The sequence below is a fragment of the Myotis nattereri genome (genome assembly GCF_964212035.1).
Source record: "Myotis nattereri genome assembly, chromosome: 7".
Classification (NCBI taxonomy): Eukaryota; Metazoa; Chordata; class Mammalia; order Chiroptera; family Vespertilionidae; genus Myotis; species Myotis nattereri.
Genome location: NC_138082.1, coordinates 36,960,300 through 36,983,774, shown reverse-complemented (window position 1 = coordinate 36,983,774; position 23,475 = coordinate 36,960,300). Strand labels below are relative to the sequence as shown.

At 51.6% G+C, this 23,475-nt stretch overlaps 1 protein-coding gene across 1 annotated transcript; it reads right to left on the bottom strand.

The window, feature by feature from the left end:
• Positions 1-15,321: 15,321 nt before the first annotated feature.
• On the bottom strand, positions 15,322-20,180 carry NEU4 (neuraminidase 4). Its single transcript, XM_081095948.1, has 4 exons — positions 20,109-20,180; positions 17,817-18,020; positions 17,466-17,721; positions 15,322-16,711 (listed from the first exon to the last, which is right to left on the bottom strand). The coding sequence occupies exons 2-4, from the start codon at positions 18,015-18,017 to the stop codon at positions 15,717-15,719; spliced, it is 1,452 nt and encodes a 483-aa protein (XP_080952074.1). The 5' UTR covers positions 18,018-18,020; positions 20,109-20,180; the 3' UTR covers positions 15,322-15,716.
• Between the last annotated feature and the right edge of the window lie 3,295 nt (positions 20,181-23,475).

Genomic DNA, 23,475 nt, shown 5'->3' with positions numbered 1-23,475 from the left:
CAGCCTGCAAAGAGAATGCCTGGTCCGTCCTCCAGAGGAGACAGGACACCCCCGTGCCAGTTCCCTGACTGCAATGACAGATGCCGCCAACCTGTCCCCTCCCATGAGCCCCATCCAGGCCCCGCCACTCCCCAACCCTCTGAGCTCACAGCCTGTGCCTGGCACCCTGGGGTCCTGTCCTGGGTGGGGCGGGAGGTGGAGCCACCCATCCAGGAAGAGACAAGGATGCCAGACCAGGCCACACGTTCGAGGAACACAGCCTGGGAAGTCTGCAGTGAGCATGAGCCTGAAAAACACAGTAGGTTCCATGGGAAAATACTACAACAACATGAAAATCCAGGCAAGGAGCAGATGTAAAATTAACATCCCGAAATAGAGGGCTGTCACATATTCAAACACTGACCAGTTAGCAGAAAATGTGATAGTGTTCCGAGAACAGAGAAGGTAAAATGCCTGCGGCATAAATTTATCGAGAAACGTGCAAACCTGCAGGAGAGCTGGGTGTGGGCCTGATTGACGGGAATACACACCCTGGTTAGGATGACAAGACATCACTGAGGCGTCAGCTCTTCCTGGGTTCATTTATAAATTTAACAGGATCCCAACAGAAACCCACATGTCTGACCTGTAAAGTTCATGTGGAAAAATGAACGAGTAACAGCCAAGAAAGCCATGAAGAGAAAGTGAAAGACTAGCTTTGTCAGATCTAAACTCATCCGGTGAAAGCAGTGGGATTAGCTCATGAAGAGACAAGAGTGAATGGGACCAGGGCAGAAGGTAGACTTTTTGATGCATAGTGTAGGGACCACACTGCAAGCTGGAAACGCATGCAGGTAGACTCACCTTATGCCACTCACTTGGAGAAATCGCCCGGCAGCAGGGGTGTGAGTGTGAGAGAGAAACCCTACAAGACAAGAGAACACGTGATGAACTATTCCTCACACTGGCTCAGAATCAAGGCGCCAGGAAAGAGAAGACGGAGCACATTAGCATGGCAGAACTATCACAGGCCAACTGGAGAGGAGTGTGCAATGTCAGAGACCTAGAAATACAGTGAGAGCAGCTCACAGGTGCAACGGGAAGGTGAGCAGGAAGTGTGACCAGACAGTACATACATGCACACAACTTATGTACACATGCACGTAACACATGTGTGCACACGGCACGCGGAGCATACACACATGCATGAGCATACACACCACATGCACACACATGCGCACATTGTATTATGTGTACATTGCTTAAACAATGAAAGCATGTTCAATTTTGCTCATAATAAGTGCAGGTTACATTGCACCTGTCCCCTGGCAAACTGAAAGCTGGGACCAGGCTGCTGGCGAGGACGCAGGAGGCTCTTCACGCACGGCCCTGGCCATGGAAGCGCAAACTGGAGGAGCATCAGGTGACATCCAGTCGTGTGAAGCATTTGCCCATGGAACCCACCTGGAATACCTCCCGGGGCGACTGGCTGGCAAAAAAATATGAACCTCACTCGGGGTCACTGCGCTGGGTCTGGGGTCACAGACTACTGGGTGGGGGGCAGGAGGGCAGCGGAAGCAGCTGGGTCTGGCTGGGACACTGGGAGACCACGGCTCTTTGGGCCAATGACAGTGCGGGTCCGTGGGGGGCGCGTGCAGGAGGGAGCCACAGGCAAGGCGCCCAGCTGGGGTCCTGGCAAAAGACTAGACAGACCGTTTGGGCATCCAAACCGCCAGAAGTAAAACTAAACACCTAATTGATTACCACATTTTGAAAGTGTTTAAGATTGCCTGAGATCATATCGATACAAAAGACAAAAGCGCGCGCAGGAAGAGGGAGGAAGGGGCGGCCCCAGCAGCGGCGTCCTGGCCCGGCGCGCAGATAAGTGGAAGCGGACACTCAGCACTTTGCGCGTCGCCTTCCCGTAAAGCGCCCGCCGCCGCCGCCGCCGCCTGCCGCCACTCACTTTTTCCATTCCTCGCTCTGCCCCAGCCTCGTGTGTCACGGCCGGGCTGGGGCACCTCGCCCACCCCCACCCACGCGCTCGGGCGGGTCTGTCCCTGCCTCTCCGCGGCGGCGGCTTCGGTGGGGAGCCGGGCGTGGCCGGCCTCGGTCCCGCCCCAGGCCTGGGCTTCCTGAGTGAGGCCCGCGGATCCCGGCGGGCAGGGGGACCAGAGCCGGAGGCGAGTGGCAGCCACGACACCCTGGGCCGCACCAGGCTCCGGGGCTGTGCCCCGCCCTGGAGCCCCACCCTGCAACCCCTCGGCCGGGAGGACACGCCCACCAGCCCCTGGCGCTCCCAGGTCTGCAGCGCAGGGAGAGGGGCTGACACCTGGGCCCAGGAATCCCGCGGGACAGAAAAGACAGGTTAGGCCTGTAGGACTCTGGCCAAGGTCTCCTGGAAGGAGGAAGGCACCGATCTCAAAGGGAGCTCCGCCTCCGGGTCATGCAGGCAGGGCTGCCCCAGCGTGGGGGGCGGGGTGGGGGGCGGCGGGGGGCGGGGGGTGGCACAGCCCTTGTGCGTCAGCGGTCCAGTGGGAATGGATCCATCCCCTTTGCAGGTGGATGAGGCTCCGTGTTTTGAAGACTTCAGGATGTGGGGAGTCCTCCTGAGGGTGATCAAGGCCAGCACAGAGTTCACCCCAATCACTGGAGCCCCCTAACTGGGTTCCATCGAACCCTTCCTGGGAGTCCTGTACCCTCTGACCTCAGTCAGGCTGCCCTACCTGCCTGCGGAACCCTGTGTTTGTGACTCCTGAGCCCACTGACTCACTGTGGACAGGGGTATAGGGCTCCCTTCAGCCTTCAGCTCCCACATCTTGGAGTTCCCTGAGCTCACCACATGTCAGGGGCACCTCCAAGAGCCACTGGAGCAGAAGAAAGAGTAGCCGAGCTGTCCACCCTCAGGCAGGAAGAGACTCTGGGCAGAGGCGGCCACTTGTCCAGGATATGGCCCTGAAGCCTCATGTCTGCCATGGGGTGGCCGCTCAGTCCACCCCAGGAGCCACTTCCCAGCCTCCCCCACCCTTTGGCTCCTCCCAGCCAGAGGTCCCGGCCAGGCACACAGGTCCCCAGGACTCAGCTCCCGTTGGTTTTCAGGCAAAATGAAGCCAGCCTGGGGGTGCGGCCTGGATGGCGGGAGCTGCCTGGGGCTCAGGTTCCCTGGCCCCCTGCCTTGGGCACAAAGTAATGGTTGGTTTTTTGTTATGTTTTTATCTCATTTGAATTCCAAAAATAAATTATTATATGGAATATTATTCAACTGTTAAAATAATTACTTTTTAAAGTTTGTACATCAATGCACAATAGCCAACAGTTGACAGCAGCCCCACTGTCCGTGGAGGGATGAAAGGTCCCTCCACACAGCCCAGTATGATTGAGTCTGAAAAGGGAGCACAGTCTGACACCTGCTCCGACAAGACAGGACCTTGAGGGCTGACGGTCAGTGCAAGAAGCCAGACGGAAGGACAAACACTATGTGATTCCACTGATTTGAGGTTCCTGGAGGAGTCAGGTCCATAGAGACAGAGAGTAGACTGTGGGGGTCTGGGGTGGGGAGAGGGGAGAATGAGTGTTTAATAGAGACAGGGGGTCAGTTTGGGAAGATGACAATGTCTGGGCTAGGAGGTCAGCCCCTGAGCCACAGGGACTGGTCAGGGCACCTGGACCAGATGCAGTGGTGGGATGACGCATGGATGGCCTGCAGTTCAGAAAGGGACTGATGTACAGAAGGGAACACAGGTGGGGGGGCGGCGGGAGAGGTCCCTGAGTCAGTCAGGGTTTTCCAGAGGAACAGAAACTGTAGGATGTGTGTATAGAGATTTATGTTAAGGAACTGGCTCATTGGCTCATGTGATTGTGGCAAGTCAGCAGCTGGACACCCAGGAAAGAGCTGATGTTGCAGCTTGAGACCAAAGGCTGTCAGGAGGCAGAAGTCCCTCTTCCTCAGGGGACCTGAGTCTCTTCTCCTAAGTCCCACATGATTGGGTAAGGCCCACCACAACACGGAGGGTATTTGCTTTCCTCAAAGTCTGCTGATTTAAATGCTAATCTCATCATTTAAAAAAAAAAAAAAGGAAAGAAAACCTTCACAGAAACATCTAGACTGGCATTTGACCAAATATCTGGGTACTGTGGCCTAGCCAAGTTGACACATAAAATTAACCACAGCATCTACAAGCCAAGATAAGAGTGGGAAGACAAGAATGAAACCCAGGCTGCCATCTATCCCCAAATCTGCAGGCTTATGGGGGCAGCTGGGCCTCCCCACAGCCAGAGCAGGGCCCTGTGGCTCCCTCCAGGGCCCAGAGGGCCAGCAGGGCGGTGGATTGCAGGGCCACAGACTGAAGGATGTGACATCTTGGTTTCTTCCAAGTTTTGGCAATTACGAACAAGCTGCTATAAACATCCGTGGGCAGGTTTCCACGTGAACATACGTCTTCAGCTTCTTTGGGTAAATGCCAAGGAGCACAGCGCTGGATCATATGGTAGGAGTCTGTTTAGTTTTATAAGAAACCACCAAACTGTCTCCCAAGTGGTGGCACCATTGTGCATTCCCGCCCAGCATGAGTGAGATTCCTGCTGCTCCCGGCATTTGATGCTGTCAGTGTCCCGGCAAAGTGTTGGCCATTCTGATAGATGTGCAGTGGCATCTCACTGCTGTTCTATTTTGCATTTCCCAGGTGACATGCTGTGCAGCATCTTTTGCTATACTTACTTGTCAGAATATGCAAACAATTTTAAAAACTCAACACTATGAAAACAAGCCACCCGGCTGAAAACTAGGCAAAGACCTGGACATCTCACCAAAGAAGATACACAGATGGTAAAGCCACTGTGGAAGACAGTTTGGCAACTTCATACAAAGTGAAACTATCAGATACGAGCCTTGCAGCAATTTTCCTACAGCCTGTGGCTTGTCTTTTCATTCTCTTAACGTGTTGTGTCAACTGTTCTCATCAAATTGCCCTTTCATGGATTGTGCTTTAGGTGTTGTGTTAGTATACTTTTTGAACTTTACTTCTTAAAATGTACCTAATTCCTTGGCTCTTCGATGGTTTCTCCTCCCAGGAGCAGCGCCCAGAGTGTCAGCCCCGAGCTCTCCCCAGGGACACACGACATGTGCTGGTCCATTCTTAGGGTTTGACAGGATTCGCTAGGAAAGCCACAGACACCTGGAGTGTTCCTAGTGTGCAGATTTTAAATTATGGATTCCATTTCTTTACCAAGATTCTCCAGATTTCCCCTTTCAGCTTGTGTCAGTTCTAATGTCATATTTTTCCAAAACGTGTCCATTTTATCTAAATTTTCAAGTTTATTAGCATAAAGTTGCTCCTCAAGTCCCCTTGAAATCTTTGAGTGTCTGTAGGGTCCCACGTGTCCTTTCTCATTCCTGGCATTGGTTATTTGTGGGCATTTTGAGAGAGAGAGAGAGAGAGAGAGAGAGAGAGAGAGAGAGAGAGATCAGTTGCTTTCTGTACCTTCCCTGATGGGGATCAAACCCGAAACCCAGGTATGTGCCCTGACTGGGAATCGAACCAGCAACCTTTGGGTGCATGGGATAATGGTCAACCAACTAAGCCACTTTGGCTGGACTATTTTCTTCCTTTCTTCATGACCAGCCTTATCAGGGGTTTGTCGATTTTATTAGTTTTTTTCAAAACCCAGCCTTTGGCTTTCTTTGCTCTCTTGTGGGATTTTCCTATCCCACTGCTCTGCTCTTTATCATTTCTTCCTTCTGCTTTGTCTGGACCGAATTTGCTGGCCTTTTTCTCGAGAGAGCAGGACTGTCACCTTTCTTCCGTTCTAACATGTGCATTTCCCTCTAATCCTGGTTTCAGCATCATCCCACAGTTTTATGTAGTGTTTGCATGATTAATTTCAAAAATCTCTTCTAACCTCCACTATGGCTTCTTTGAACTGTGAGTTATTTAGAATACTGTTTCTAAATTCTTGAACATATGAAGATGTTTAATTATCCTTTGTTTAATTTCTGGCTCAATTTCCACTGTGGTTTTTCAAGTCTTTGAAGTCTGTGGGGATTTGATTTTGTATCTTGGTGTGTTTGGAAAGATGGCACCTCCTGCAGGTGTTTTGTCCCCTGTCTGCAGGTGTCAATATAGTTTGGCTTGTTAGGCAAGTTGGCCACACCTGCCCTGTCCCTACTGATCTTATTTTTGTCTGCTAGCTCTGTCAGTTACTGACTCGTGTCTAAAACTTGCTATTATAATTGTGGGTCTATTTTCCCCAATAGACCTGTCCATTTTTGTTTCACTTTTTGAGGCATAATATTGGGTACATACAAACTTAATACTGCTATAATGTTCTGTAGAGTCAAACGTTTGTAATTTTGAAACGTGTCCCTTTATATAACTAGTCATGGTTTGGCTGCCAGGTCCTTGCCTGATAGAAACACAGCGCCACCAGCTGTTCATCTGCGTGTTTCCTGGGCTATTTTTTCTTTCAGGCTCCAACCTTTCTCTTTACATCTTCTGTCTGCTGTCAGGGGGATATCGCTGGGTTTGGGGTGGGGTTTACCGTTGTTGTTTTGCTTTCAGCCATGACCATTTTGTCTGTTAATAGGAATGTGAGTCAATTTACATTAATGTAATTCTGATATGCTTGTATTTCGATTGGCTTCTTAATATTTTTTTTCTCTTTTCTTACCAGTTCGGTATGTATTTTCTCTCATTCCTTGCCTTTTTGAAATTGATCCCTTTTCTATCTTATTTTCCCGTTTGTCACCTCTATTAATTTGGTGATTATCCAGGTTTGCTGTTCTTTCAGCATTTGCCCTAGAGACCCAGAACCCGGCCTTGGCCTGTTGGGGGCCAGATGTAAGCTGGCAAGGTCCTTGCACCTGCAGGGGCTAGCAAGGCTGGGACCCTTACCCACACAGTTTTCCCAGACTTGTTTGGATGGCGATTATCAGTAGAATGGGAGTAACATTTGTAGAATGAGAACAGCCTTTCATAGCTTGCCAAGAAGTCTATAACTATTTACTGAGATATGCTGTACTGAGAACTTGTCCTTCTGCTGTATCTCTCCCTTAGAGATTAAGAGGAACAAAGAATACATTCCTCTTGACAGACCTCCGATTCAGTGTGTTGTGTATAAATAGGATTGTATAGCTAATAAACTCGCTTCAGTTCATCAAGAGAACTGGGGTCCTCCTGACCCCGCTTTCCTGTCTTTCTTTCTTTTCTCAATTCCCACCTCCCTGCCTCAGGCCGGCTCAACCCTGTCAGGCTGGCCCTGGCAGATCTGGCGCCCGAGCTAAGGGACTGAGGAACTGGGAAAAAGACGGCAAGGAACTCCGTCGGCCTGGAGAGACGACGTGAGGATCTCCTCCGGATAAAGAGTGCACTCGTTAAGGTAACGGAGGAGCAATTTTTTGATAATCGGGAGTAAAGCATGGGGCAATTAGAATCTAGAGAAAATGCCTTTTATGGCCAAATGCTAAAGTTTATGCTCAATAGTAGAGGAACTAAGATTAATGACAAGCAAGTAGAAAATTTTTTAAAATTCATTCAGGAGGTCTGCATTTCCTTATCAAATTTAATACGGGATTATTTAGATCCCACGCATGACCATAATCAACCGTCTCTTAAGCCAGAACAAAAGGAGAAGCAGTGTGATAGCACAAAACAGGGGTCTAAAAAAGACAGTATATTAAAAAGAAATAATGTAACTTTTAAAGACAATTTAACTCCTCAAGATGAGGAGGATTTTGAGGAAGCTGCTGCTCTTTGTCATGATGATAATACAGGTGTTGTTCAGGCAAAAGAGGAGGAAGAATATTTTTCTGCTGGAACTAAAGAGGGCAGTGATATAGAGGATGTGTTGGAATCCTTTTTAGAAACATTAAAGCTTCTTGGCAAGAAAAAGAGAATCCGCGGGGCCGTTCCCGCCGCTCTCCGCTGCCTTGTGCAGCACCAGTTCCACTTTCCCCTCTCCAGATGGCCTTGCAGGAGGCACGAAAGTGTGGTGAGGAATTGGGCATTCACGCCTTCCCTGTTATGGAACGGGTAAATCCTCACACGGGACAGCGTGAGCGTGCTTATGACCCGCTTCCTTTTAAAACCTTAAAAGAGTTAAAAACAGCCTGTGCTCAGTATGGGCCCACTTCCCCTTATACTTTAACCATCTTGGAAACGATGGCCTCAGAGGCTCTCCCACCTAATGATCGGAGAGCTATTGCCAAGGCTTGTTTATCAGGAGGGGATTATCTCTTGTGGAAATCAGAATATGATGAAAAGGCGAAGGAACAAGCTTCTCGTAATCGAGCGGCCCAGATTAATATTTCTTATGAAATGCTGGTAGGGGAAGGAGTCTATGCTGATACCCACAATCAGATTCAATACCCCCAGGAAGCTTATGGACAGATTCATGGAGCTGGGGTCAGAGCCTGGAAAAAGTTACCCACCTCTGGTCAGAAAACAGAGGAGCTCTCAAAAATTATTCAAGGGCCAGATGAAAAGCATCAGGATTTTGTCTCGGCTATTACAGGCTGTTGGCCGGGTCGTGGTGGATGGAGAGGCTGGCATGTTGATAGTTAAACAGCTGGCATATGAAAACGCCAACACTGCCTGCCAAGCTGCACTGCGGCCCTATCAAAGACAGGGGACTCTCTCAGATTATACCCGCATCTGCGCAGATATTGGTCCCTCATATATACAAGGAGTTGCCATTGCGGCTGCATTAAAGGGAACCACCATTGAAGGAATTCTTCAGCAACAATTTAGCACAGGGAAAAGTCAAACATACAAGTGTTACACTTGTGGAGGAACAGGACACATGGCAAAACAGTGTCCTTCTAATAAAGGGGTTAATAAAGGAAATGGCAGAGGTCCCAAACAACCTGGACTATGCCCTAAATGTAAAAAAGGAAAACATTGGGCAAATGAGTGTAAATCTAAAACAGATATCCAGGGAAATTCTTTGCCTCAACACCAGTCGGGAAACTACCAAAAGGGGCCAGCCCAGCCACGGCAAATAACAGGGGCATTGTCTATTTACCCTCCTGTCCCTGTGCCGTCTCAAGGTCAGCAGGCTGCACAGCACCCAGCCCGCCCCAGAGAGCAAAATAGATACAAGAGCTATTCCGAGCAACCCCCGGGAGTGCTGGGCTGGACCTTGGATCCATAGGATAAGACATTCTGTCTGCCCTGGGTGCTGCCCTTGCCTACTGAAATTAACAAAATATCATTAGATTTAAAACCTCCCACATAGAGAAGAAATGATGATTTCCTTGCATTTCTGATACAGCTACAGCAAATGCCACCAGATCTGAAATTTAAAAATACGTCTGGGATTTCTGTACACGTGTAAAGAGAAAACTGGCTTGGAGCTAAGGCGCGCAACGTCCAATTTTGGACATTTAGATAGAGTTTCAAGCTAAAATCTCTTTACAAATATACAAAATAAAACCCAAGACTGATTATTTCCTAAGAAAGATGGCAAAATTTAACCCAAAGGAAAAAAGATGCTGGCTAGATTCTAGCAGCAGGATTGGCATTTCCATAATAAAGAACAGTTTTTAAATACTAATAAAGAATATTAAAAGGTGAATTTCAAGGCCAAAAAGGAAAGTCAGTAAAATTGTCTCTGTTAAAAGAATTTGCTAAAGAATATGCCTTAAAATAATAAATTGAATTTAAATCTCAAGAATTATTAAAATATACTAATTATAAAAATCTAAGTAGCCCAGGTAAAAGATGGCTACGCCCTTTAATTAAGGCTGGCTTCCCAAAGCAGTTTCTAATAGAGGAAGGGCTAGCCTCCCTTCCCCCAACAGAGCAGGTAGGCCAAAAATTTCCTGCCAGTGACAACTTTAAAAAAGAGGCTTGCTTCCCAGTTTCCCATCCTTGGTAGAAAGAATGTAACTAATTTGCATTTTAATAGTTACCTGTTTTCAGTGAATGGCACCCCAAGGCTTAGGAGTTTACTAAATTAAATTAAATATTCTAAAATAGCCGAAACCGGTTTGGCTCAGTGGATAGAGCGTCGGCCTGCGGACTGAAAGGTCCTGGGTTCGATTCCGGTCAAGGGCATGTACCTGGGTTGCGGGCACATCCCCGGTGGGGGATGTGCAGGAGGCGGCTGGTCGATGTTTCTCTCTCATCGATGTTTCTGACTCTCTGTCTCTCTCCCTTCCTCTCTGTGAAAAATCAATAAAATATATTTAAAAAAAAAATATTCTAAAATAACAAAATGCTAAAAATATTAATCTAAATGTCCCTCACAAAAAATCTAGAGGATAGAATTAAATCTATTGATTATGTCATGTATTTTTGAAGTTTATTCTTAAAAATGTTACTGGCCAAAACCGGTTTGGCTCAGTGGATAGAGCGTCGGTCTGCGGACTGAAGGGTCCCAGGTTCGATTCCGGTCGGGGGCATGTGCCTTGGTTGCAGGCACATCCCCAGTAAATGTGCAGGGGGCAGCTGATCGATGTTTCTCTCTCATCGATGTTTCTAACTCTCTATCTCTCTCCCTTCCTCTCTGTAAAAAATCAATAAAATATTTAAAAAAAAAAAAAAATGTTACTGATTAAGAAATACTAAATACTTAACTTGCCAGCTAAGAGTCTAAAGTTCTGGTTACATAAATTGGGAGAAATCATATAATTATAATAAAATTTCAACATTTATCTAATTGAAAAAAGAGGATAAATTCTATAATCCCAACCAAAATTTTTAAATACTAAGATCAGTTTTAATTTAATTGATATCTCTTAATAATTATAAAAGGTATATAATCTTTAAATTATATATACACATATATATTTAATAGTTTTTAAGTTAGATTTCAAAACTATAATCAAGGAATGACTTTAGGACATTTCATGGGCCCTAGAATGTTTTCAAAAGTTTATTCTCTTTTCTTGAATGATTTTTTAATAAAGACAATTTAATATACTTAAAATCACATAGAAAGCTTTATAAAATAAATATTAATAAATATATATTTTAAGTTTTTGCCTCTAAGAAAGGGCAAAACAAGTTATCTTATTTAATATTTCTTAAAATACAGCAGTAGAATTTTAAGATATAATTTAAAATAACAAAAGCTCATTAATAATTATTAATATTTTACAACAGCATATTAACATTTATTCCAAACAAGCTTACAAACTAATTGTTTGGCAGGAATTTAATAGAACATAAAAGGATTTTATCCCTTCCACTGTGTGGAAGGCCCCCTGGGAAGGCATTTAAGCATTCTATATTGACCTCTCTTGCCTTTTTTGCCAAGGGGGTCTCTCTTCCAATTGCCCACAGCTGTTACCTAAACTCTCTGTTCATACTGAGGTTGAAGCCTCATAGTGGCTAGTACCATAGATCTGTCTCTTGCCCAATGGCATAAGCTGGGCCCTCTCTAGAGAAGAAATCTGGGTTCCCCATGATCAATGCCGGGGCCCCGCCAGCAGGCGAGGGGATCCAAAGGCAGTTACTGGGCATGGAGGCCACAGGGGCATATGCTACCAAGGAGACAAAACTAAACCTCACATCACCCTGCTTGGCCCCGGAGGATGGCTGGTTAGTCAACGACGGGTAAGACCCCTCTGGGAGGGGCAACCTAAGACAGGCACAGTCGCAGGGGGCCTCAGGGGAGAACTTGGGGGTCAACAGAGGTGGGGCAGAGATCCTCACCACCCCAACTATGCAGGGGCTTGAACACTTGCCCCTTCTGAGGGAGGTCTCCTGCCCCCATGGCTGCTGCGCTTCCCATGCCCAGCTCAGATCGGGACCCAGGTAACAGAAAGAGACTTAGCCCAGCCGAGATCAATACCCAGATAACAGAGACTTAGCTAACAGCAGTTACCCTATATATAAATCTAGCTTAACACCAGGAATGCTCAGGGTCTTCTCAAGGATGCAAAATAATCCTTTCCATTAATATTTACAGTATAAACTAAGATTGTTATTAAAGTATTAAATTTAACAGTAAAATAGTAGTCAAGTTTTCAGATTAATTAAATTTTACTAATTAATATAAGTAATTATTCATAAAGTATTAGCCAAAATTTTCATTTCATGGACAAATTGCTTAACATACTATAAACCTAAAGCAGTCATATTTTTATACAAAAATTAAAATTTAAAGTTATCTAGACTACACTAAAAAATTTCCTAAAACCTTCTAATATTAAAAAATAAAAAGGGGGGATAGTGGAATAATAACCTGTTAAGTAAATGCCTTAATTGCTTTAATATTTGAAAATTAATTTTTTCATTTATAATGCTAATAGCAAGACACCCATGAAAAACATATGTGGTGTCAAAATAAGCCAAAGGAAAATCGTTTGGACAAAAATTAAAAGAATCCCAAGTATAAATTATAGATATGATTCCTTTATTAACCTTTGGTCGAGAATACATTTGTATATTTTCAGAAAACAACTCCAAGACCATGTGGATTCCTGCAACAGAGAGGAATTATCAGGACTGCTCCAGCCACAGAATAGCAGTGGCACCATGAGACAACAAGAAGAGAAGCAGTCCAAAAATGAAGACGGTGAAGACGCCTTATCATGCTAGCAGTCAGCAGCTGTGCATCGCTGCAAGTTGCCCAGGACCAAACCAGAGAGGGTCGGACCTGCATTGCCACCATTTGTCCACCATCCAGAACTGAAATATTACTGCTGACATGTACACATAAAAAACTGTCAGACACTGAAACATGAACTTCGCCTAAAAAACAAAGAAGGGGGATCTGTTGGGGGCCAGATGTAAGCTGGCAAGGTCCTTGCACCTGCAGGGGCTAGCAAGGCTGGGACCCTTACCCACACAGTTTTCCCAGACTTGTTTGGATGGCAATTATCAGTAGAATGGGAGCAAACTTTGTAGAATGAGAACAGCCTTTCATAGCTTGCCAAGAAGTCTATAACTATTTACTGAGATATGCTGTACTGAGAACTTGTCCTTCTGCTCTATCTCTCCCTTAGAGATTAAGAGGAACAAAGAACACATTCCTCTTGACAGACCTCCGATTCAGTGTGTTGTGTATAAATAGGATTGTATAGCTAATAAACTCGCTTCAGTTCATCGAGAGAACTGGGGTCCTCCCGACCCCGCTTTCCTGTCTTTCTTTCTTTTCTCAATTCCCACCTCCCTGCCTCAGCCCGGCTCAACCCTGTCAGGCTGGCCCTGACATTGGCCAACACGCATGGTGCATTCCCCTCTCCTTGGGAAGGACAAGGATCTCTGAGAGCTTCCGTCCCATTTGCTGCCCACTCAGCTTGACGCTGCTCTGATTCCATATTTAAGTCTATACACATTGCAACCTCCTGAGGAATCACTGTCGGTTCACACAGTCAGGTTCATCCAGATTTATCAACTGTGTGCACTGCCGCGGCTGTCCCGTGACGTTCCATCTGGAGTCACCGTCCCTCCGCTGAAACAACGAGCTTTCATGCTTTCTTTAGTGAGTCTGCTGGTGACAAACTAACGCTTTTTCACTGATGTGAGAACGTCCTATTTTTCCTTCGTTCTTGAAGAATACTTCTTCTAGGCATAGAATTCTAGGTTGGTGGCTATTTCCCCTCAGCACTTTTGAAGGGACCACACCATTGTTTCCCAGTTTCCATGGTTTCTGGTGAGAAGTCAAATTCCAACTAAAAGTTGTCACACACCGGGCACTTAAACAACAGGTGAGCATTCTCTCCCAGTTCTGGAGGCCAGAATCCGACACCAAGGTGTGGCCAGGCGTGCTCCCAGAGGATGGTCCTTCCTGCGGCCTCGAATTCCGGGGCCCCAGGTGCTCCTCCCAGTCTCTGCCTCCATCTTCAGTGCCTTCCTCTGAGCCTTTTCTGTCTAAGGACACTCCCATCTGACTTAGGACCTCATCCAGGGTGATCTCATCTCAACCCTTATCTTAATCACACCTGTAAAGAATTTATTTCCAAATAAGTCACAATCTGAGGTTCTGGGTGGACATGAAATTGGGAGGCATTACTCACCCAGTCCAGCACTGAATGGCAGGACATGGGCCACACACACCTGTAAGTTCTATAGCTCCAGACTGGCTGTCCCCCTGGGATGCACAGAAGGGGTGGTTGGCCTGAGTTGGGGTCCCTGGGTGAGTGCAGGCAGGCTCAGGCCACTGACAGGCCCTGGATCCAAGCTCCTGTCCTGCCACTGCCTGGAGCCCAGAGGTGACTCCGGAAAGGTAGCCATGCTTATAGGGGACTGAGAATGAAGGTAAGTGATGAGGGGCCAACTTGCTCCCATGGGGACTGGCTGCCCTGAGTTCCCTAGGCAGCATCCAAAGCTCCCTGGATGCCCCCACCTTTTGGGCAAGTTACCCAGCAGAGGCCTTGTAAAGAAATTATGTCCAGGCTCGGGGGCGGGCACAAAAGATAGATGACTGGAGTGTGACAGTCAGGAAAGCTAAAACACAGTCAATCTTTTTAAAAGAAGAAAAAGTCAGAAACACTAAAAGGAACATCATTGTTATGGCTTGGCATGGGGGCGGGGGGGTGTCATATGGGATCATTTTTTTAAAAATTTTTTATTGATTTGAGAGAGAGAGAGAGAGAGAGAGATTTGTTGTTCTACTTATTTATGCACTCATTGGTTAATTCTTGTATGTGCCAGGACCAGGGATCAAGCCCACACCTGTGGCATATGGGGACAATACTCTGGCCAACTGAGCTACCCTGCCAGGGCACATTTTTATTTTGTCTTTATAGTTTCCTACATATCCAAAATTTTCTACAGTTAACATATTTTTTGTTGTTGTTGTTAATCCTCACCCGAGGATATTTTTCCATTGATTTTTAGAGAGAGTGGAAGAGAGGGGGAGAGACAGAAAGAGAAACATCGATGTGAGAGAGACATATGGATTGGTTGCCTCCCACATATGCCCCGGGGTGGGGATTGAGCCTGCAACCGAGGTACGTGCCCTTAACTGGAATTGAATCTGGGACCCTTCAGTCCGCAGGCCGACACTCTATCCACTGAGCCAAACAGTCTAGGACAAGCATATTTTATTTTTATAACCAAAAATGAAGAAGAAATAAAAAGGTGCTTCCATGAGGAAACAGGGGGCAGGTCCTGGGAGGTGACCCTGCTGGCTACACTCCAATGGGAAATGCAGACACACAGGGACATTTGCAGACCAGACAGCCCTGGGGGCTGCCCTACTGAGACCTGCTTTTCCTGCCCTCACCCTGCCCCCACCTCTGACGCCCCAGGGTTTGGAGAGTTTGGCCAGTGGGGTGGGGATAGGGAGCAGACGATGCAACAAGATTGGGGGCTGGTGGTCAGAGAAGTGAGCTAGAGAACTGGGTGCCCTCATCAGGGCTTTGGTAGGGAAAGAACTCAAGAGAAACGTCTCTGGACATGAATGCACAACCCCTTTATTTCCCATCCAGAAACCAGAAAGCAGAGTGAGATTAAAGAGTCAAACACCAGGACAGTGCAGCACCTTGCTCGAGTCCAAGCATCCGAGTCACCCTTGCCCACTGCCCATCGCCTGCCCCTACAAGGCTGAGAGCCCACCTCCCTTGGCTTTCAGCTGTGAGCTCTTCTCAATGCCTGCTTATCTGACAGTATTAAAACTGAACTTCTGTGTCCTTATACAGGGTCCTTCATGAAGACCTACCCTCAGGGCTCTCCATGAAGAAGTCAAAGGTCAAAGGTGCTTCTTGAGGGATCACCCAGAGCTCCACCCAGGCCCTTGCCCTCCCCCTCCTCCTGGGTGCACCTGGCCAGGCCTGGTCAGAGGGCCCTTCAGGAGGGCCAGCACTGCTCCCGAGGCTTGCTCCCCAGGCCGGTTGGCTCGGGGCCCGGAAGCACATTCTCTAGGACCTCGCGCAGGGAGAACACGCAAAAGGAGATCTCCTCATAGGACACCCTGGCTCCACTCTCATATAGACACGCGAAGGTCAGGGCGCCCTCAGGGGTGAGCCCGATGGATGCCAGGTCAGAGTAGCCGCTGGGGCCCTGGTAGATCACCCAAGGCTCCGTCCAGCTGTGGGGGTCCAGGGGGGACCTGTTCAGGTGGACACCCATATGGAGCCGAGCCCTGCGTCCCGCTGGGTGGGAATACAGCAGCCACGTGGGGCTCTGAGGCAGGGCAGCAGGGAGCCTAGGGAGCTGCAGGGACCAGGCGCTCCTGTCCTCACTGATCTCAGGCCCTGGGCTAGGGTCCCCTGATCCCTCTGCCCCGCCCCCATGTCCCTTTGTCCCACCAACCCCCCCACCCCTTTGGGTGTCTCCAGCCCCCTCCTTCGGGTATTCATGAGCTCCAGGACAGAGATTTGGAGGAAAGGGAGTCTTCCTGGAGCCCACTGACCATCCCTCATCACCAGGCCTATTAGAGGGTGGGGCTGGGAAGCCCAGGATGCTGCCCTGACAACCCCGGGCCGTCTCGGCCAGGGTGGGCACCAGCTCTCCCGGCAGGAAGGACGTGCCCTCATCTGTGCTGAGGGCCTGCACACGGCTGCCCAGGGGGCTCCGGGCATTGCAGTAGAGGACACTGCCCGCCTGCCCTCCATCCACCACAGCCAGCTGACACTCGCCCGAGCGCAGGTTGGACAAGAGGCCGCCATGGTGCCAGGTCTGGCCATGGTCATCGCTGTAGAAGGTGAAGGCGTGGGGGCTGGTCCTGCAGATCTTGCCGAAGCACTCCCGCCGGTCCACGTGGTAGGTGTAGGCCGGCACCAGCAGGCGGCCCGAGCGCAGCTGGATGCCATGGCCTGGGCCCACGGCAAACGTGGCCCAGTCTGTAGACGGGAGGGGCTGCTGGTTACCTCAGGAGCGGACAGCCACAGTGCAGGTGGTGGGGAGGATGGGGGCAGTGCCGGATCAGGGAGCAGCCTGTGAGGGAGCCACCCCTTGACCCGGCCTCTGCCCTCCACTCCTTCAAGCCACTGTGAGTCCTCTGGGGCTGGACAAGCCTCCTGAGAACATTAGCAGGAGTGGGAGCCCGGGTGGCCACTTGGCCAGGTTCTCAGCATGTGAGCAGGTCGCCAGTGTGAGCATTGTCCCTGCAGGGGCAGCTGGGGGATGTGGGGTGTGTGCAGCTTCGGGACTGGGTAGCCCCCTCCAGGCTGGGCCAGTCCCCTGGGGTTGGGTCCACACCCACCCGGTAGCTCGTTGAGTAGCTCCAGGTCTCAGAGCCGCCCCCTGACAGGGTCGGGGTGGCCCCTGAGGCAGTGGTAAGGTCACCCTGCCTGCAACCGCTGCTGAGGAGGAGGAGGAAGTGGTTAAGGAGGGAGGCCTTGGGGGTTTGGGGGCTCAGATGAAGACACAGCTCAGGAAGACGAACAGACTGCTCCTTCTGGCCTGACCAACACCCGTTTGCGGACTCAGGGGTGAGGATGGTACAGCCTCCATGGTCCTTAGGCTGCGGGGGTGGGGGTGGGGGGCCGCAGCCAAGGGACCACTAGCCGACCGCCCGCACCAGCCGTGAGGATCCACCCCACCCCGTGCAGACCCGCCCCCAGGTGTCTACCGGCGCGCCCGGTGCCCACCTACCCCGCTCGGTGGCGCCCACCGCCTCCGCCGTGAGGTCCCGCGCGCTGCCCCACGTGCGCCCCGCGTCCCGGCTGGTCACGCAGCAGAGGCGCGCGGCGTTCCTGCCCGTGGCGATCTGCGCCAGCTCGGGGGTTTGGCCGCGTATGGCCACGAAGAAGAGGAAGACGGTGCCGGTGCGTGCATCGTGCACGGGGCAGGGGTTCATGGACCGGTGCTCCTCCAGGGCCGCGGTGCCCAGCACTTGGGCGGCGCCCCACTGCCGGGAGGGGGGAGGGGTGGGGGAGGGGGGCCGCCTCAGTTTCCCGTCCGCACGGGGCACCTCCCCCCCCCCGCCCCGGCAAGGTCACTCACCCGCACGGAGCCCCCCGCCAGCGTGCCGCACCTCTGCACCAGGCGGTGGGCGTGCGCGTCGTTGGGGCTGAGCCGCTGCTCCGCGAAGGCCAGCAGGGTGGGCCCGGGGCTCACGGGCAGCAGCGCGGGCACGCGGTAGGTCAGGCCGCTCCTCTCGCTCTGGAAGAGCACGGTCCGCGTGGGGACTCGGGGGGCCCCCATGCCCTGCGGGCCCAAGGCCAGCGGATCAGCGGTCAGGGTCAGGCACACTCCCCTCTCTCCGACTGATGGTGGAGAGGCTCTGTAGGTGCAGACGCGCGGAACCACTCCAGACGCCTCCCTGTACCCACCTCCAACCGCCCTGGCCCAGGCTCCCTGCCCACCTCTTCTTCACGGCCACCGCACCCCCAAACTGGCCCCTTCCTGTTGTCAACAGAGCCCACAGAGGGAAAGCAGGGCACCTGGCCCGAGCCCCTTCACCCTACGCGCCTGTGTGCCTGGGGCAGGTCAGCACCACCTGCCCAGGAGGCCAGCCAGGTGCACAATCAGGACCCAACGCTTTGGACAAGGAGGGGTTTACTGTCCCCAAATAGGGGCCCCACCACCTCGGGGGCCAGCCCCACAAACACAGAGAAGCACAGAAACAGATACACCATCAAAGAAAACAACGACAGGGAGAGACTCACACACGAAACAGACACATGCAGATGCACACACATCCCCACAGATACCCACAGATACACACTTGGGAGGCAAACACACAGTCACATTTCACACACGGGCAGAAGGCACCCTAGCTGCTGCCACCACTCTTCTCAGACCTGCAGGGTGACCAGGCTCAGGAGGTTCTGGGGAGTAGCCCGGAGAGGTGGGGATCACCTGCTGACCAAGGTGGCCCCAGCAGGTCTGCAGAGAAGGGGCCTGGAGGGACATCTGTGGGGCAGGTGACCCGCCACCCTGTCCCTTGGGCTCCTGAGAGAGGCTGGGGGTCCTGGGAGATCCAACAGAGCCATTGCCACCCACAGGGGCCCCCAATAGCTCCCACACGTGCCTCAGAGACCTAGGAATGATGTAGGCCAGAGGAGCAGTGAGAGGGACCCCACGGTGGCCAGAGAGGCCACCATCCTACGGTCCTGCCCCTGCCCCATCCCAGGAGAGAGGAGCCACAGGAGATGGGGGGGGGGGGGGCAGGGGGCGGGCAGCTCTAGTCTGTGCACTGAGGCCCAGTGTATTGAACTTGAAAGCAGGAAGCAGGTGTGGGTGTCACATGTCCCTTCGGGTTGAATGGACACAGCAGGACATTCTCTCCACTTGGCTCCTTCCCCAGGGCCTGGGACCACCCGAGCTGGTATCAGCATAGCAGGCAGCCCAGGCCCACGCCTGGCCTGAGGACAGAGTGGCAGAGGGAGGCTCCCGAGACCAGCTGGTACATCTGCTTGCAGCACAGAGCCGGACAGGCCCCGACCAGAGCCCCAAAGTTCTGGGGAGGCCCCCATTGTAGGAGGAAGTACCAGGTCTCCCAGGCAGCTGGCCCTTCCCAGTGTGGCCAGTTCAGCAGATTCTGGGGCTTTGACTTGACTAGATGGCTACATCTGAACATTAACTGGAGCCAGAACCTTTTTTAAGTCTGGGTGCCCATCTACCCCCACAGGGGGGCCTTTCTCGGGGGCAGCACATCGCAGAAGGGAAGCTGAGGCCCAGGGCGGCCATGGGACCTCCAAGAGAACCTGGTCCCCTGACCCTGGATCCCAGGCAAGTTGTCGGGGCTTATTCTGCCTCCAAGGGGCTTACCCTAGACCTGCCTGCAGCCGGTCCTGTCTGGGCTCGCCCTGGAGCACTGGGCCAGGGCAGGTCATCCGGCCCACACCTCCCTTCTCAGTCAGCACCTCTCTTATCCTTTGGACCTATCCTGCTGGGCCGCTCACCTGCTGAAATGCCGCACAGGAGGAGCCAAGGCTCTTTGCGTAGAAACCAGGCAGAGGGGCCCTGGCTCTGTCACCCCTGCGGGGGCTCCAGTCTAACCTGCCTGCCCTGTGCTCTGTCCGGACAATGACTCAGTTACACACCCCTCTGCCTGGTGGAGCGACACCCACAGGCCCACCTGGTCCTGGGGGCTGGACACCCCGTCTGCATCCATCCCATCCTCTGAATCTACCTCCAGGCCCTTCAGTGTCACACCTGCCCTGTGAGCCAGGAAACTGCCCACTGGGGATCCGCGTGCCCATGGCCCTCAGCCCAAAGAGGGGCAGCCAGGGAGGATGGAAGGAGCGGGGTCCTGGCCCTGGGAGGCTAGGAAGCAGGGAAGGGACTCACCGGGCACCGCAGGGAAGCCGCACAGCGGGCTGTGGTGCGGCCACAGGACTGCCTGCCTGCCTGCCTGCCTTCGGACCCAGCGAGCTGAGTGGAGACAAGGGCCTACTGTGTGGGTGGGAGGCAGGAGGCGGGAGCTGGCCTGATCCAAGCGCTGCGTCAGAACCCAGGACCCTCCCGCCAGCTGTGGTGCAGCAGAGCAGCCAGGGGGTGCAGAAGGGCACTCGGGGTGGGGGCCAGGGTCAGGACGGGGCCACACAGGGCTCCTCTCTTCTGGCTGACCCGCTCCACCCTGGGGTGCTGGGGACTTGGGGTTGGGGGGTTACAGTTGCCCTCAGGCCTCCTGCAGAGATGCCTCAAACTTCATAACACTCCGTGACCCTTCCCGTGGCCTCCAGGATGTAACCTCTTGGGCCCTCACTGGGCTCCAGCCCATGTCTATTGCTCGGGGCCCGGCTCCCACCAGACAGGCCCGCATCCCACCTCTCCCACCCCCGCCCCAGCACCAGCCGCCTCCTAGGGCCTCCTCCTGCCAGCTGGCCCCATTCACCCTCACCACTCCCCCACTGCTATCTCCAAGGTGGCTTCATGGATGGCCACTGCATGGGTGACCGCTGCCCAGGTGACCGCTGCCTGGGCCAGGACTCAGGGAGAGTACTGTCAGGATCCTGAGGGGTCAGCCTCCTCAGGGTCACGCCCCCTCCTTTTCCTGCCCCTCCCTCCATTCGAGGGACAAATGGGCTCTGGGAAAATTAAGACATCCAGTGATGTCCACATGGAGATGACAACCCTGCTGTGTCCCTTCAAGTCCTCAGGGCCGGAGGGGATTTATAAGGCCACAAGGTGGAGAGGAGCGGGTGGGCCACCATCCTACTTGATGGCCGCCAGCCCCTCACCACCCAGCACAGGCACGGCCCCAGGAAGACTGCCGCCCATTCTGTGAGGCTTCTGGGACGGGCACCTGTCACCTCTGCCCACTCCTGTGAGCCCCAGGGCCATCCCCCAGTCCCCCTAAGACAAGCACATGCCCTCTGGCCACAGGCAGCCCCTCACCTGCCCCCAAAAGGAGGTTTAGGCAGAGTTTGCTCTGAGCTCACTAGCTGCACAGGATGCCAACATATTCGGCCTTTTGGGTGGGTGGACTGGTCATTTCTGAGTTCTTATTACAGACCACAAGCACTTTACATGGTAATAAATACCCCAAAGTTTCCCTCCAAAAACCGTACCGGTTCATATTCCTGCCAACCCCAAAGGCACAAGCAAACACCATGGAACTTCTATGGTGACTAAGTGGTCTCGGTTCCATGCCGCTGAGGATGGAACGTGTCTGTGCCGAGGTGGAGGCTCCCCTCCCCGACCCCCATTACAACACAACCTACAACCGGCTCTGGGTTCAGAAGCAGCAGCTTCCCTCCTTATCCGGGGTTCACACTGGCCCAGGCTGGCCCGGTTTGGGTCTTGCTTCCTTTGGGTTTTGGGGGAGCCTGCCTGATGCTCAGGGCACTGGATTTTTTCTAAGTCTTTTCTCATTTGACTATTGTTTCTCATCCATGGCTCTTGCTGTCCTTCTGAGCCGCCTGTCATCCCCTTGCCGTTCGTCGGGCGTCTGGTTCCCTTTCTCTGCGTTCCCGAGGGATTCCTTCTGCCTTGTCCCTGGGTTAGGGAGAGGGGCCCCCACTCACCCTGGCTGTAGTGTCCTGTTCTTCACCATCTCTGTTCAGTTTTTTGGAAGTCACTTTTTCCGTTTCCAAGTCTTTTCTTTTCATAGTCACTGCAATATGTCTTCGAATCTCACTAAAAACTCATTCTTCTTTTTATTTTTTATTTTGAGAGGACGTTCATTGAAGCTGGGGACAGTGAAACAGGAGAGGGCTTAGGGTAGAAGCAGCAGCAGGAGAGAGGCGAGGCGGGGCTGCTTTGGCTCTCTAGGAACTTCAGGGGAAACACGCGAGCCCAGGCCGGCTGTCAGCTCACTGGAGAGTCAGAGACAGGAGGCCTCGGGTTCAGGTTCAGGGGTGAGCCCTGGATGAGCTGCCACTGCCCAGTGCTCCCTGGCTGCACGTCGCATGGCACCCTTAGAGGTTAGGAGGTGCATGCCAGTGGGGGAAGAAGAGGAGGAAGGATGAGGCTTGGCATGCTCCCAGGAAGAAAAGTTCACACCGGGTCCTGTGTTTTAAGGGTTTTAAAGGCTGGGAGTTTAGGAGAAGTCTTAGGGGAGGATCTCTATTATTATTATTATTATTATTATTATTATTAATTTGAAAGAGAGGAAGATAGAGAGAAAGAGAAAGAGAGAGAGAGAAACATAGATTTGTTGTTCCACTTATTTATGCCTCCATTGGTTGATTCTTGTATGTGCCCTGGCTGGGAACCGAACCCGAAACTTTGGCATATTGAGAAGACACTCTAACTAAATGAGCAACCCGGCCAGGGCACAGGAGAGGATTTCAACAGAATATTCATCAGATTTATGGTGATGTACCAAAATGAGATTAATTTCTTTTTATTTTTTTTATTTCAGAGAGGAGGGGAGAGGGAAAGAGAGATAGAAACATCAATGATGAGAGAGAATCATTGTCTGCTGCCTCCTGCACAACCCCCACTGGGAAGCGAGTCTGCAACCTGGGCATCTAACCACAATCTCTTGGTTTATAGGTCAGTGTTCAACCACTGAACCGCGCCTGTCTGGGCAAATTCATATCCTTGGGTGTGGTTGGTACGAACTGTACTAACTGGGTTTCTGTTATCTATCTCTCTGAGGAGTCATTTAAGCTGTATACCCTCTGATTACGAAGAAGGGTAAACCATTTACTCTTAGGTGTCGTTGGTTACGGAATATAGGATTTTGCGATTTACTAGCTGGCTGTAAACTGCTAGGTCATTTAAATATTTGTCTCAATTTTCCTCTTCTACTTTCCCCGGCTCACTGACCTGTCTTCACTGGACCAGGTTTTCCTAACGAGCTGAAGTCACCTGGTGGTGGCGCCGTGTGGCGTGTCCTCCTAACAAGCCATGGTACTAGGAAAGCTTGTTGTGTGCCCTGCTCTGTGGCTGAAAAATCACTTCGGAAAAGTTTGCCCCTCCTGGGAGAAGGCAACGGCCACGTCCTCAGTTCCCAGTGTTCCAGGGAGCGGCTGCCTCCTGTTCTGATCATTTGGGGGGCTCCCCTTCTTTGAAATGCTGATTCACCTGAAAAGTGTGGACATACCTACACACAGGAGCACCCGCTGCAGGTGCCCAGCCCAGCTGCCAGGTCCTCTGAGCTGGAGGCCCTGAGGGGAAAGGAAGGGCCCCCAGCACCGGGCAGGCAGGCCAGGCTGAGCCTCCAGGCTGAGCTGTGAGAGCAGCTATTCCTCCAGCGCTCCGGGCA

Coding starts and splice junctions, on each gene's coding strand:
- NEU4 (XM_081095948.1), bottom strand. CDS start 18,017: ATGGGGGCCCCCCGAGTCCCCACGCGGACCGTGCTCTTCCAGAGCGAG. Junction 17,722..17,816: donor TGGCGGGGGGCTCCGTGCGG/GTGAGTGACCTT, acceptor CCCTCCCGGCAG/TGGGGCGCCGCCCAAGTGCT. Junction 16,712..17,465: donor GGTGGGCGCCACCGAGCGGG/GTAGGTGGGCAC, acceptor TCCCGTCTACAG/ACTGGGCCACGTTTGCCGTG.